At 34.5% G+C, this 15,725-nt stretch overlaps 2 protein-coding genes across 2 annotated transcripts; both read left to right on the top strand.

Annotated features, from left to right (window-relative positions):
• The first annotated feature begins 4,170 nt into the window (after window positions 1–4,170).
• Window positions 4,171–9,120, top strand: LOC137398172 (uncharacterized). Its single transcript, XM_068084277.1, has 6 exons — window positions 4,171–4,273; window positions 4,589–4,966; window positions 5,076–5,123; window positions 5,820–6,188; window positions 7,252–7,629; window positions 8,924–9,120. The coding sequence occupies exons 1-6, from the start codon at window positions 4,171–4,173 to the stop codon at window positions 9,118–9,120; spliced, it is 1,473 nt and encodes a 490-aa protein (XP_067940378.1).
• An 866-nt stretch (window positions 9,121–9,986) lies between these two features.
• Window positions 9,987–13,766, top strand: LOC137398828 (uncharacterized). Its single transcript, XM_068085002.1, has 3 exons — window positions 9,987–10,291; window positions 11,184–11,358; window positions 13,161–13,766. The coding sequence occupies exons 1-3, from the start codon at window positions 10,285–10,287 to the stop codon at window positions 13,441–13,443; spliced, it is 465 nt and encodes a 154-aa protein (XP_067941103.1). The 5' UTR covers window positions 9,987–10,284; the 3' UTR covers window positions 13,444–13,766.
• Window positions 13,767–15,725: the final 1,959 nt, after the last annotated feature.

Genomic DNA, 15,725 nt, shown 5'->3' with positions numbered 1-15,725 from the left:
GGCATCAAATATTCAATACAAATTATCTCATGATCAGAGAGGTGACAACATATTCTATACATATACATGTATATCTCAAGGTACGGCAGAATATTGCCTAATTTTGGCAAATATCTAGTATGCGCTATACCATAGTATATCTATGATTTTCTCAAGGTCGTTACCCTGTAGATACCTCTAAGTAATAATTTTCAAAAGGAATAAATAAAGCATAAATTCTTCTACACAAAACTGCCTCAAGATCAGAGGGGTCATTGGAGTCCTCAGGATCAGAGGGGTTATTGAAGTCATAGTCTATTGAAAAACAGTGTAATAAAGCGATTACATGTTATGAAGTTATGAAATGCTTACGATCCATATTTCAATAAATAAACAGGGTAATAACAGCATTCAAAGAAAACAAAGTAATTTCACAGTAACTACAAAACATTATTTGTTATATTATGAACCACATTCACCGTTGAACACTCTGAGAGTGTTGAGAAAATGATTGCACCACACGAGGATCACCCCCTTACTTTAAAATTTTCAGCAAAGCGCACTACCACATGTGTAAGTCAACCACTTTACCAAGTCCGACAATATTCTAGTTGTGCATATATATTATATAAAATAGTTTTTCACTGCCATTTGTACTGCCAACGAGCTGGTCCAACATGATTTTAATGTTCTTTGAGATAACCATCTTTTAAGTCATCTCTAGTTAGTATTGAACTATAAAGCATAGTCTACCAGCAGAATAGGTTCCTAACACCAGTGTAACTAACAACATCTAAGGTTTGCTAATTGATACTCAACTTAGCATTAGCTGATACAGCGCATTACAGAAAACTTCCTTCTTCAAAGTCTGCGAAAACTAGCTAGAGATGAATTCAGATTTCACTTGTTTGTTTCTGATAAAATATGATAATGGTTATTTATTTAGTTAAACCGACACCAAATGAATACTTAAGGAAAAAGTTCTAAGCTAAAACATAAAAACAGTACTGCATGCCAATACGTTTAAAATCTTGGAACGTTATAAAAACTTTTTAAAGAATGCTGAGTCAACAGTGAGCAATTGCGAAATATTTTAATACTGTGAAATATTGCATAACTAAATACCAGGAACGGTGCTATTGATTATTATAGAGTTAAACAGGATGTACTAAAAAAGGCTTTTGTTATTTTTGGAAGCTACTTTGTGAATGGTTGTCTGTTTTACATTGTTATTTTTAGCTGTTTTCTCTGATATCTCAACCAGACTATCTTCAGCTTATAAACAAACTCCTTATCTATTTAAAGACACATCTCAGTATAACCATAGTTTTATTTTTTCAAAAAGAGTCATCTTTTGAAGTTGAATCTACTTGAAGATAAACTTACACCAACTTTTTTGTGTATTTTATCAAAAAAGTCTCGAAATATTTGGTCATTCGCAATTGTTCTCAACATCAGAGTTGGTTTGAGTGCTAATTTTTTTAAAGAATAAATCCACAAAACTTGATTAAAACCAAAATTAAATGATAAGATGAATAAATGTGTGATTATTACATTTATATTTGCAAGGAGACCAAAAAGAATTTAGATGTGTAACACTTCAACTTAAATACAATAGCTAGTATCAGGTCTTTTAGTAGAGTAATCAGAGCCAGCCAGTCTCATGCCCGAGCTGACTCTTGGCTTGACTTAAGTCAAATGGGCACACTTTCAGCAAGGAAGTTGAATCATTCTAAGGCGGAGCTTAATCGTAACATCCATTATTAACGCCGACATATAAGATCGTAATGCGCATTTAAGCCTTGCTTCTTCTTGTGTTCAGCTTTATTATATGATATGTATATATTTTGATCATCTAGATTTTAAGTATATTTATATTTTGTATATGTATATATACATATTTATGCCAATAGGCTTATATGTATATACATGTATGCATTATAATCTTAGAGCTGAATGCTTATTCGCATATCTTTTAAACATTGCTAATTATTCATATATGGTGTTTTATCAAATGGTTTAAACAACATACTCAATTATTTTAGAAGTCAATTTTTTATCTACACATCTGTTTCTAAGGTACTTATTCATAGCTAAAGGATTTTTCAAAAATATCTGAAAGCGCAGGTCTGCATCACGGTGTCATTTTACAAGTCTAAACCAATAATTCTCTAATTAATGGTTACATATTGCCACCCCCTGAATGTAGATATTACTTGATTAATCTTTTAGATCACCAATGTCTTACATTAAATATAACCACATGCCTTTGAGACCCCATGCTTTTGTTAACAAGGTCATAAGGTTTATTTACACTAAATAACTTGTATATTACAATATATAACAATATGTATACATTGATATACATGTACATATATTATAAGATAATTAGAATTTTTACTATTAGAAAAATATACTTTCATTCTTTTGAATTTATATAATATACTTTTCACAATTTTTTGCAGATTACATACCAATAGACGAAGGCTTCAACAGTCATAGAGTGATCCCATCACAAAATGTTATGTACATCACGACTCATTTAGGTTACCCAGCTGTGAAATACAGAAACGATATTGACTCTTCATTAACTTTGACTGGCGTATCTCGATACCCTCTCATCAGGCTAGAGACAGTAATTAGGCCTTTCATTGAACTAGTAAGTAGTCCCTATGACTATATTGAAATAATTGGCGTCAAGGGTTACGAGAACGAGACAAAAAGACTTCACGCTAGTGAGAGAGATTCGTTGATTATGTATCTTCGTGTCTTTGAGGACAGTCTCACCTTCAGATTTGTATCTAGTATAATCAGCAACTTTGGAGGTGTCCTACTTAAATACAATGGTATGTTTATATTGCGTATTTCTTTGCCGGTCGCACTAAAACCAGCCACATGATAACATTGGTACAATATGTGTATCTGCAAACGAAGCTGTAATGGAAGAAACGGAATGAGTCATTTTCACTAAGTTGGTTTGGTTGATTGATTGCAACCAGACCTGAAACTTGTTTCAGTTAGGATGTAACATAGGATGAAATATAATGTATACATAACATTATATAACATATCAACCTCTAAAGCTTAAATTTTATGATACATATAAAATATATGGCAGTAAATGTATACTTTTTTTCAGGTTAACATGAGAAAATAAAATTTTGGTAACTTCACTAATAATAAAAAAGAAAAATGCCAAATCAAACTTAAATGAGTATGTAAAATGAGTAGTGGTCAAGGTATGCTATGTTTGTAAGCATTGAACTAGGGGATAAATATAATAGATTACGCTGAATATACTTGAGATAAGAAAATTGAAAATTTGATGCCTCAATTGAATCAGAACTCGACTTTATTGAATTTACTGATGGATACAAGTACAAAATAAATGGAAATTTTACAGGAGACTTCTTACTCCACTATCCAAGAGCCAGATATGGCCTAAAAATTTAGACACCCCTTTTTGTTCACAAATAAGAAGAATTTACGAACTCATAAACACTCAACCTATAGACATTTTCACAGCCTATAAGTGCAAATATGAATGACATAATATGACTTTCACTTGAAATTGAACATTTCAATTGTGATCAGGTATTTCCATTTTCAATTCTTAAACATCCTGGCATTTAGACCATTTCAAGCATTGATAAAAATTGAAAATGATAAAAAATACCAATAGTTTCTGATAAAATCTACTAAAATTATGTATAATCTCATGTTTTAGGTCTAAACCTTTTGGGTGACACCATCATTGTTAGCTAGAAACAAATTAGAGCTAAATTTATGTTTGAAGGTCGAGCTCAACTTTGAATCTCAAGCTAAATTGTGAGTCGGTAATTGTTCCAGTGTGACAACAAATAGAAAAGTAGAATGTTTTGGTTCAGAATATTTCTACTAAGTTGTATAGACATTTCTTTCTCAATAGATTTGCATATATGAAAATTGCTTGTTCATCATGGCAATACAATTTTCCAGTATTCAGTTAAATTTTGTTTAATTGTATCTCCCAAAAATTCTGTCCAAAAGCTTATTACCGATGCTCTTATTGATGATATTAAATATGGTATACCATAAATAAAAATTTATGCTTGATGTTGTTGCTGTCTTTGTTGCTCGACATGATTATTGTGGTCTAGTAGTTTAAAATTCCTCACCAGCCAGCAACATTTTGAGGGCTCAATTTCTAGAATGGCCGCTTGCAGAGACAGCGTCATTCCAACTTATTCGTTTCTGGTTATCAAGGCATCTGTGTCACTTGGCTCAAACATCTCAGCAAGACCACAGAGCCACTGTTTGTTTAATACTGCTGTTACAACTACACACGCTGCTTGCTACGAATAAAACAGACACTTTACTCTGTCCTATAGCAATTTTCAACATAGCATAATGAAACCATATCATGAAGCAAGGCATGTGAACAGTTAGTTATGCAAGTTTAGTGTATTCAGTGCAAGCTTTTGCTCTTCACAATGCTGTAGCATTGTTATATACAGATATATTATATCTGTATATATAATATATCATTGTTATATACACATATATGTGCTCCATTAATTATACATTGCTCTAATACTTTATATGAATGTTCTGTACCCTTCTTGTTCAGCGGTTTCTCCGATTGACATTGGCGGAGTCTTGGCCAGAACAAACATTTCCAATGATCCAATATACATTGCAACTCATCAGCATTATCCAAGTGTATACAGTGACAATATTAACTCAGCCTTGACTTTTACCAACCTTTCATCAGACTCCCTCATCAGACTTAAGTTTTCAGCAAGAAGTGGTATCGCGCTAGAAAGCAATTGCCACGACTATTTGAACATTACCGGTGTAAGTGGATATGAGAACAACACACTTCAAATTTGTGGGACGAATGTTTCTCAATCGATGCTCTACTTAAAGCTAACAGGAAGCAGTGTATCATTTAGATTTGTTTCTGACTATAATCAGAGCTTCGCAGGATTCATTATGGAATATTCTGGTAAGAGATCTATTTCCCATCCTAACGTCTGAAGCAGACTCCATAAGTTATCAGCAGCATTAGCTATTTAGAATGTTAACTGTGATTTACCTGGTTTAAACAATTGTAGAGGTTGATGAGATCTGGTCAAATGAGCGCAAATCTTCTGCAGACATTGGTATGTGACATTTTAATTTTAAGTTAAAAGTTTGATTGATGAGTCTATGAGAAAATTTTTTTTAATGTTCTATTAGAAAGTATCATTATTCTTCAATCAATTGCATTTTTGTATGCTTGAGATTGTGCGACTGCCAGGATGTTTTAAGATGTTTCAAACGAGCAAAACCTGATCAAAATAATAATGTAGCAAACAAACTTTAACATTCAGAAGACAAAAGCTAGGCGGCAATTAGTCAGTTCTTGAAAAATAGATGCTTGAATGGCGTTACCATTGAGTTACCTATACAGCCTTCCTACTATTATTTTTGTATACCAAAACTGGTTTTGGTCGTAGGTCGTAGATAGCTCAAATTTTAAGTTGTAGCATGCTGATAAAGTTTATCTGATGTTTAACTGCCTTTGTTACAAGGTCTGACTGTGCATACAAATAGCGTTTCAATTATATTCAATAGGGGAATTGTAGCTACAATTTGAAGCTTAGATTTGACTGTTCTTGTGAGTAAAAGTTTGGCTGTAGCTATAAATAGAGGGGGTGGCGGTTCTTGTAAGTGATAGTTTGGTTCTAGCTATAAGGAAAAGGGTGGCAGTTCTTGTAAATAGAAGTTTGGCTGTACTTGCTAGAAAAGGCTTTGCTGTGCTTGTTAGAAGAGCTTTGCCATATTCCAACACAAGATAAGATAATTTTTAATTCCAGAAGTGGTTCCCATACAGCAAGGACTCAACACAACCGCCAGAACTAAAGCCAAAAGTATCATGCACATTGTCACTCACAAAGGCTACCCTACTATCCCCTATGACAATAATCTCAACTCTTCCTTACATCTGATTGGCTTGTCTGCACAGCTGCTCTACAGAATAACTGTGACAGCGAGGTCAGGGATTGAGTTAGAGAAAAACTGCAGTGACTACATAGCATCTCTAGAAAACAATTTAGGAATTGATAGTCTCTGCGCTAGTGACGTGGATGAGTCAACATATTATTTGACTCCTTTCGAATCTACTACTCTTACATTTATTACTAGCCAAGAGCAATCCTACAAAGGCTTACTACTTGTGTACTCTGGTGAGTTCCCTATGGCAATAGGAAACATCATTCTGCCTGCAAACTGAAATGAGTTTCCTCTAGCACATTGGTTTAGAGTTATACTGGTATACTTTGGTTAAGCTTTATTTAACGCTTCAACTCAACATACTTGTATAATTTGTTGAGGTTTCCAGAATGGAATTGATTAGGCTTTAGGTTTGTATATTTTTGTTGGTATATCTGTAGCACATTGAGTCAGTCGTTCATTTGCATACCACAGCAAAGATCAGGTAAGCAAAAACAGAAATTAATAAAAATGTGGTCATGGTGGTTCAATATAAAGTTTAAAAATCTATAAAAAATGGTACATATTTTGCTAGTTTTTTAAAGAATTTACCAAATAATTATATCAGCTTACTATTTTTCTAATTCCTAATTCACGCACTTTTTATGGCTATGGAGGAAGTTACAATTTTGCCATCTTCTTAGAGGCTGATGCACATAGGTTCTTGTTCTCATAAAAATATAAGTAGGCCTACTTGTTTGCAGGACGAATTAGAGTTATCACAAAACTATATCAAATACTTACAGTTTTACAGCCAGTTTTTATATCACCAGATAGACCTAGGCAGCAATCTTATTCAACAAGAATTTGCGCAATTAGAGGCGGTAGCATGCTCAAGCTATTCCAACAGTCAAGGCTTTTCTAATGATGGCTGCTCTCAGCCAAGAACTAAAGTTTTCAAGAGTAGTTTCAATACCAGCTATGCCATATAGCAAAGGCTGACATTAGCCTGTACAATGCATAGTAGGAAGGCTTTCCTGTAGCTTCCAGTAAAAATTGCTCAGAACTCAGCTATTGAGCCAACTTTAAGCTGCCACCAGCAACACTCAGGGTATATAGTCTCATTTTATGGCAATCGACAAGCTAGTTTCTTGTTTCTGTAGGAACCAAACATTGAAGCTCACATGCCTTAGTTGGAAACAATAAAATGATATAAAATTTTTAAGCACCTAAATACGTGTATATGTTGGCATATACTTTTGATGAACAAAGATTGTGGTATGCCCTGTTTGTTTTTAAAATTGTTTCTTTTTTTAGCTGTGCTTCCCATATATCTCGAGAAGAACTTTGATAGAAGAGTATCATCAGAGGCTCTTACCCACATTGCAACGCATATGTATTACCCATTAACATATGATAATAACATCAATGCTGCCTTGACATTTATAGATATTCCGGTGCATTCTCACATCAGATTAGATTTTACAGCTCAAACTAACATAGCCTTAGAGGGCAATTGCCTTGACTATCTAACCATTAATGGAGTCACTGGATATGGCAACAATGTCACAAAAATATGTGGTACTGATGCTCCCCAGACAACGCTTTACCTTAGAACAACGGGAGACAGCGTGACATTCAGATTCATTACTGACAAAGTTGAGGTTTTTGCAGGTTTCGTCATGGAGTTTTCTGGTAAGAAAAAAGTGACTAAATTAAGACTCCAGGCTAGTATGGTTTTATTATTTAGTCGCATTTACTTTAGTTGTATGTTTGAAATTTATTTAAAGCCTGCTTCTCTCGGCACGGTGAACCGCCGGCGATGCGCTTGCGGACTTTTGTGGTCCTCAAGAAGGCTGCATGTTTTCAGCGCATCCGGTGCCGACAGTGATCATGCAGCTGAAAAAGCAACAACTGTTTTTTGCACAGAGTTAAGATATAACCCGCGTTCATTGGTCAATGCCGTATTACTTGTTACTGTAATTAGAAATACAGGTTAATCAGAAAATCGAAATTACGGAAATCATTCGCACAATGAATTTAGTGTGAGCTGGCCACCTGCACACAGTTCTCATAATTGGCAACATGTTGCAACTGACACCGAAGACTGTAGAAAGGTTCAAGTTGCTCATCTTTTCTAACAACCAATAATGGCAGACATATAGCCATCGATTCTCTCCGGATTGCTGGTTCTCGGCAACTGTTATCAGCCCTCGCTTGCTTTACCAAAATCTGTAAAGTTAGTGGAAAGTTGCACCAACACTCCTAATGATAGAAAAAAAGCTGGATTAACACAGTCCAGCACTATAACTTTCTTTGCCTATTGATGCATTGAAGAATATCTAAATGATTCACTGAGCAACTATTCTGGTTTGCTACCTAGCATCAAGTAACACTCTTACATGCAAGGGAAATATAAATCTCTATTATAGGTAGTATATGCATGCTTCCAATATCCATTATAGTTTGTATTTCAGCCAATTTGCTTACTCAATCTGTAAAAGGATCTTGATGACTAGCCGGTCAAGTGAACGTCTACTGACATGCAATTATAAAATGTTGAAGAATGATGAAAAATACAAAAGCTGAGTATAGGCCTGAAAGTAGATATTCTATTCAAATGAGGCTAGTAGTTCATTTTCCAGCCGACTGTTTCTGTGCAGCTTTTTCCACTGATTATTAATATTACAATGACATTTTCATTCATGTATTTCACTCTTATACTTCATTCTGTGTAGGTAGATTTAGTGATAAAAACAGGAGCCAACAATGATTTCCCAAGGGTATCTACTTGACCGCGGTTAAAATGCTCAGAAGCAAAATGACACAAACTATGTCGATTTCAGTTTTGAAACATCCTGGCAATCAGATTACCTCAAAAATCAAAAACAATTGCAGAAGTTTGAAAAATATCGATAAATTCTGATGAATATATACTAAATTTTTGTGTAAGTCCAACTTAAAACTTGTCTCTTTGATTTACTTGCAGTTATTTACCCAGCAGAAACTACGGAGACAACAAGCACAACTGCTGCCAACCCTAACTCTCTCCTTGTTACTATAGACACAACAGTCTCAGCAACTCTGACACACTTTGCTTTTGTTACTGTTATATCTCTACTAATACTCATCATCATAATACTGGCAGCACTTCTGGCAGTACTTAGGAGAAAGTTGACCTTGTAAATATTGAACAAAATGACTTTATTTTATCTTTGTTGGTACAGTTTTTACTTTTGTTTTCAAGATCAGTATCAGGCTATTTTTAGCTTATTACGCTATGTTACATACATTCATACATGAGTATAAAACCTGTCACAACCAAAATTTTCTGGAAATTTTTTAATGGTTTGCTCTGATGTATACAGCATTTAAAGATTGATATTACAAATATTCATGCCAAAGTTTTAAAATGTTCGAAAAAGTATATTGCGACAATTTTTTGCAAAAGCTCCGAAGATTAGCATAACTTATAGAATTAGGATCTCCTAATTCTGTAAGTTTTACCAGAAGATTAAATAATTTTGAAACAGTTATAAAAAAGATATTGCCTTTAATATAATTTATAATGTAGTATATATTGAGTATTGTTTCAGTTGATAAATAATGCAAAAGAATACAGAAAATATCAAACTTGAAGCTGTTTAAAAGGAATGGAAAAGGTTAACTTTTCAGATCTAGTCAAAAACACAGTTGCTAAGAAAATGTAGTTTTCGGTATTAAAAATGAACATGATAATATTCAGTAGTGGGAACATGATAATAGAAGTAGTTGTAGGGATGTTTGTAACCAAATGTAGGTAGAAACAACTCTTGGTCTAAACTGCTGTGGACTGTGGAATCAATATTAATGGTAACTGTCTCAAATTTGATTTGTTTTAATAATGATTTAAAACAGATTCATGAATAAGTATGTAATTGAATTTTGATAGTCCCAGCTGTCAACAATTAATTAGAAATAAACAATTTATTATCAAAGCAATATCCAGTGACATATGATTGATTTTTTCATTTTGCTTCACCGATTTAAGAATGATCAGTTGTGATTGAAGTTTGAGTTGTCAGTTGAATGTGGGATATACTCACTAGTTACTCCAGTTCTGGATTAATTTTCCATTAATAATCATTATCAAATCATTCTTCAATCAGTATGTATATGTTTTATGAGTAACAGTGATTTTTAGATCATTTTCGACATATTATTATATTTTAAGCCAGGATAAATCAAATTACAATCATGTTTTCTCTTTGTGCACAGAGCAACTAACTTATAACTTTAGTTGTGTTTGCTTGAAGATTAATCAGAAGTGCCTTAGCTGCAGCTGGACCAAAAACCAATGAGCTGAATACAATGGAAGGTGAGTTTTTCTGTGAATGTCCAGCTGTGTTTAGTGTACATTAAAAGCAGGAAAACATTCTTATGATTTGGGCCTCACAGTTTTGATTTCTTGGAAACTTTCAGAAACGCTGATAAATCACATTAAGGTTGTCTCAGAATTATTCTGATTCAGAGATTAGGTTTGGGAAAGTCACACCATGCTAGGCACAATTATCGCGGGTAAATGCTGTCAGATAATGTAATGCTCATTGATGCCACAAAAAACAGTTGTAAATCACTGTGTCCCAGAGATAGGCATTTGAGTCAACAAGCTTGCTAAAGTAAGCCTTTAAGATGAATTTATGCAAAAATTGTGTAGGTTTTTTCAGAGACGCTAACAGTATTTTCTATCAATTGTTTTTGATTTTTGAGATGATCTGATTACTAAGATTTTTCTAGTTTACGATCTTTATCGTGTTTAAAACTTGATTGTGTTAGAAATTTTCACAAGAAAAACATGTGCAAACATTGCCAAGTACTGTCTCTGCAATATTCAAGATGAGCCAATGCATTCAATTTTATGCATTATGCCCCTTTATCCTTTTCTACTCAGTCCCAAATTAATTTTTCTTCCAGGAAATAATTACCGTAAAACCTCTAATTGAACGCCATGGCGCTCTATTTTTCAACCCTTTTCTATGGTGGCGGGTATTGGAAGCGGCGTTCAAATAAAGACTGGCGGTGTATTTTTCATAGGGCTCATCAGGGTTTTCGGAAATCAAATTTAGCACTGTTACGGACGAAACGAATGTCGTCTATATTTTGCTTTCTTTTTTTTGGTGGATATTAAACCTTTTAGATGCCATAAATCTGCTAAATTGCCTTAAACTTGTCAAAGATCTCCTAACAAGCTATTCAAATTTATAATTCAGAAAACGAGAAACAAAGAAAATTGACTGTGCTTACAAGGCCGCTGCCAAAAATCAACATGGATGATTCGCGGTCAACACTGAACATACATGACCCGCTGCCTACGCTCAACATAGATGACTCATTGGCCACAAGTACCATAGAAGAAGATGACACAGATGTTTCATATGTTGACAGGTATATGAGAATTTAGAATTCTTTTAAATGCTATTATAGAAAAACAAATGTTTTTTCGTTCTTTTATTCTAACCTCTGACAGACAGTTAGACCAACACATGACTGCTTGGCAGTAGTCAGATAACATGACAGGGTCATTTGACCTGACTGTCAACATTTCTCAAGACTGAAATAAACTAATCTTGACTTAAATTAAAATGATTGCTTACAGTATGTTCCTAGACAATACCACTAGGATGAAATGTAGCTAATTTCCACTGCCTGTTCATCAACATCATGTACTTTTCATTACTCTAGTTTGTGTAACGTTATATTTTATTACATTACGTTGTGTTATAGAAACAGATTCACTTTATAGCTAAAACATATTACACTGTTTTACATTTAATATACACTTGTATCAAAATTTGCGGTAATAAATCGTAATTTATCAATTGAATGTTTCTTCCTGTTATTATTTATGATTATACACTGTAGTTTAATATAATAATTTACGTTTTTTCATGATTTATTATGTTATAGTAAACTATGCATTCTATTATATTACCTTTTAACATAGCAATTTTTATTAGGCTACATTATATCAGGACGTATAACAATGGTATGTAGCGCAGTGTTTAATCGCATTTGAGATAAAGTGGCAGACCGTTTCTGAACCTAGAACAGATACCAGCGGCATGGGCTGTCTAGTTCGGCTAATGTTTGTCATTTCTTCAGTAATTATTTTTGCTTCTTGCACGGCTGCAGGAAAACCAAGCAGTTTTTTCAGGTGTGTGCATGACTTCAACCAACTAGTCCTTGAATCAACTCACTGCCTTCAAAGTGGCAACCCAAAAAGTTGGCCCAGGGTCGGTCGAGGCTATCTTGGCATCTTGCGACACGACTAGAATGAAGACTCGGGGTGCCATTGACAAGGAGCTCACACAGATGCAGGCTAACGACAGAGGACTTTTGGTCACCATGCACTAAGTAGTTCAAAAAAAGAGCTGATCAGAGAGAGAAGCTGAAAATGGGAGAGACAACAGCTACTGAAGCTGTAAAAAATTTTTAAATCCTTGAGAAATAGCCCGAGTGAATGTTAGAAGGCGAAACTTTATCACATGACTAGCCCAGATAGTGCGCCGTCTGCCCGCCATCTGTCCAGAAACTGACTGTGTAGCAAATTCATGCCTTGGTTGAATTTGAGGCAAGCAGGACACTCCGCAGTTCTTATAAGACTAAACAGGAGTTGTGAGGTGTACCATTCCACAAAGCACGGTTTGACACAAAAATCTGGAGGAAGGCAGAGATTGTATGTTAACCGTGAAAAACGTTTGTCTGCTACCTTTTTCAATATTAACATTGAAAAAAGTGGTATTAGACTGACCATGGCTTTTGCCAGCATCACCAAAAAGTGATAATTAGCTCCTAGTGCTGACCGACCACTTAACCCAATGGTAAATTATTTTGCCCTTCTAGAAGACATTGCCCCGGTGGTGACCAGTGCTCTGAATGAGCAGTTTTTTGGCAATTTTTTCACACAAAGCAGCTGTGCTTGTTAAAGAACCCATTTAAAAAGTTAACTGACAGTAGAACTGTGTGACTGTAGTGTGCCTATAAGACGTGCATAACAACTGAAAACTATGTGACTTACTAGGGCATTACTTTAAACTTTACTTAAGAGAGTTGTTAGATTAGTACACCTTCTGACTTTCAAATTCAATTAATCTATTAAAGCGATTTTGCTAACTGCATTAAATGACAGCAAGTAGTCTGCTCCAATGTTTCTGGCTAAGGTACTACTTGACAATCGTTTCTTTCAGATTTACCGAACAAGGTGGACCAAACATAAATGAAGAAGATGAACCATGGATGACTGAGCAAGGTATCTCAGACATGACTGAAAAAGGTGAGCCAGAAATGACTGGACAAGGTGAACTAGATGTGACTAAACAAGATGAACCAGGATTTACTAAAAAAGTCGAGGCAGGTGTGACTGAACAAACTGAACCAGAAGTGACTAAACAAAGTGAACCAGGGGCAACTAAACCAGGGTTGAATGCACAAAGTAAATCAGAATTGTTCTACGAAGAGATTCTTCCGTAAAACTGTTTTCAGTCTGGTCTATTTTCTAAGGTTTCGCTAATAGAAATTCATAACAAACTCAATATTCAAAATGATAATTTTATTTTGTAGTTAGTTTTGTATTTTCTACTGATGCTTTATCTTATTTATAAGTTTATAAATGTTTGTCAGTTATCAGTACACACAAATTTCATCATGTTTCAATTTTCCACAGATCATAACCGTTTATACTTGTCTAACATTTGGTGGTAAAAAGCTTAACAACCATTTTATTAGGTGCATATGTTTGTCTGGTCCATTTTCATTTTCACAACTGACTGCAGTTTTTTTCACCAGATAAAACTGTGCTGGAAAATATAGTTATATAGAATGTGATATAAGTACATGAATATACAAAATATACGTATGTAGATTTTGTCATAAAGGCTTGCTAAGCACAACAGAATGGCATGATGAATCTTCATATTTATTATTTATGACAGCTCATAGATGGTTTGAGCAAATTTTTGCATGCAAAAACTGGTGAGGAGAAATCAATAGCCTGGTTCAAGCTCACCGAACCAGGTTGTTGGCCCAACAGTACTTCAGATCAGGTTTATAAAATGTGTTGGTCAAAGTTGGTCACTCTAAACATAATTGCTGTAACAGTGGAAATACACACTGATGATGAGCAACTTGAGTAGACAATCAAACCTTTACATGGTGCTTACCATTGACCAGTACCTGAGGGTGTAACATTTATCACAAGTATAGTTCATTAACAAATGATGCTCTACTGTAATTATCAATGCAGAGTCACTGATCATGGCATGCATCATGTGTGTGTGAGTGTGTAGATGGGTTTGAGTGGGTGGATGGGTGCAGGTGGGTGGTTTGGTAGGGTTGTGGGTGGTGTGTGTGCACGCAAGCACTTGTGTGTGTATGTTCATGTGTGATCGTGTGCATTTCCACTTTTTCAAGCAAAACTTCCTGAACGTAGATTCTGTGTAGCTTGCTTGACCGCACAAATGTATGGTTTCAAAATACTGTCTAGTTATTAAGAACCAGGATCTTAAACATCCATCTGATTAGAAACTCAACAGTGCACCTATGAATTCATTAATGACAATCACCATCAATGAAAAGTTTTATGGGTTCTTGTGGTAAAAGCTGCCTAGAACTTTTTCATGACACTCTACATTTCATGCTCTGGACTATGTTATTGAAGGTGAAACAGATCTCTGGTCCTGATGTTAGCATATTATTTTTATGAAGTGTAAGTTTCTTTTAGTACTATAAACTAGGTTTAATATTTCAATATCTTCTACAATGCTTATAGACATGCCATTTGCATGCACAATCATATAATCATAGCCATAGAACCATATAAATGCCAACATATTCATATATATAAATGTATAAACTTAGATATTAACATATGTATATATATATATATATATATATATGTATATATATACGGTATATATATACAGTATAGCCTATATATATATTTACCTATTTATACTGGTACAAATGTGAAAATGAGATATTTCTTGTACTTTGTCTGACCGAAAAGAGAGAAAATGTCGAGGCTTCCCACACAAACAATATAACTGTTTGCGCGAAGAAAATTGGCCTAGACCCTAGATATAGCACTAGAACATTACAAACAACATTTCTTAAAGCACATAAGTGACATCATTTTTTTATTATATATTTCAATTCCTCAGAGTCTTGGCTTTCGAATGAGCCTATATTCAATACAGGAAGAATAATAAATCTATGAAAACGGAGTGTCAAAAGTACGCCCTGCAAAAAAAAACATTTGGTTCAGGTACTCAAAATGTGGCGTCATAACTCTCATTTAGCCTTAGTTTGTCGATCCCCTTCACTGCTATTGAGGCTGCGTTTTTCTGTGACAATTGGTGCTATTAAACTCGGAGAGCGCTAATAATAAACTAAGATTTTAGATAATCAACAATGCCCGCAATCATGCTAACGCCTGACCAATACAAACAGTTTTCTGGATTAATTTATTGTGCTTCAATAAATGTACTGTCGTTGATAAAGGTAGTCGATTAAATTATGACCCGCGGTTGCGTGGCCCTAGGACTGAATGTCATTTGCACTTTTGCGAGATCACGCAATGCTTGAAATTAAGTAGTCTCAGTCGTCACCCTTAACATCGCATTAAAAATAAAGAGCTAGTGCATAATATTATCGGGAAAATATAGTATGGTTCTTGGAGTCTGAGGTACTTATCATAAAAATAATATTTACATGGAGAACTAATGACACTGATTCCTTTATCAACTTCATTCATT

This window comes from Watersipora subatra, chromosome 6, assembly GCF_963576615.1.
Source record: "Watersipora subatra chromosome 6, tzWatSuba1.1, whole genome shotgun sequence".
NCBI classification, from domain to species: Eukaryota; Metazoa; Bryozoa; class Gymnolaemata; order Cheilostomatida; family Watersiporidae; genus Watersipora; species Watersipora subatra.
This window is presented reverse-complemented; position numbering and strand designations above follow the sequence as displayed.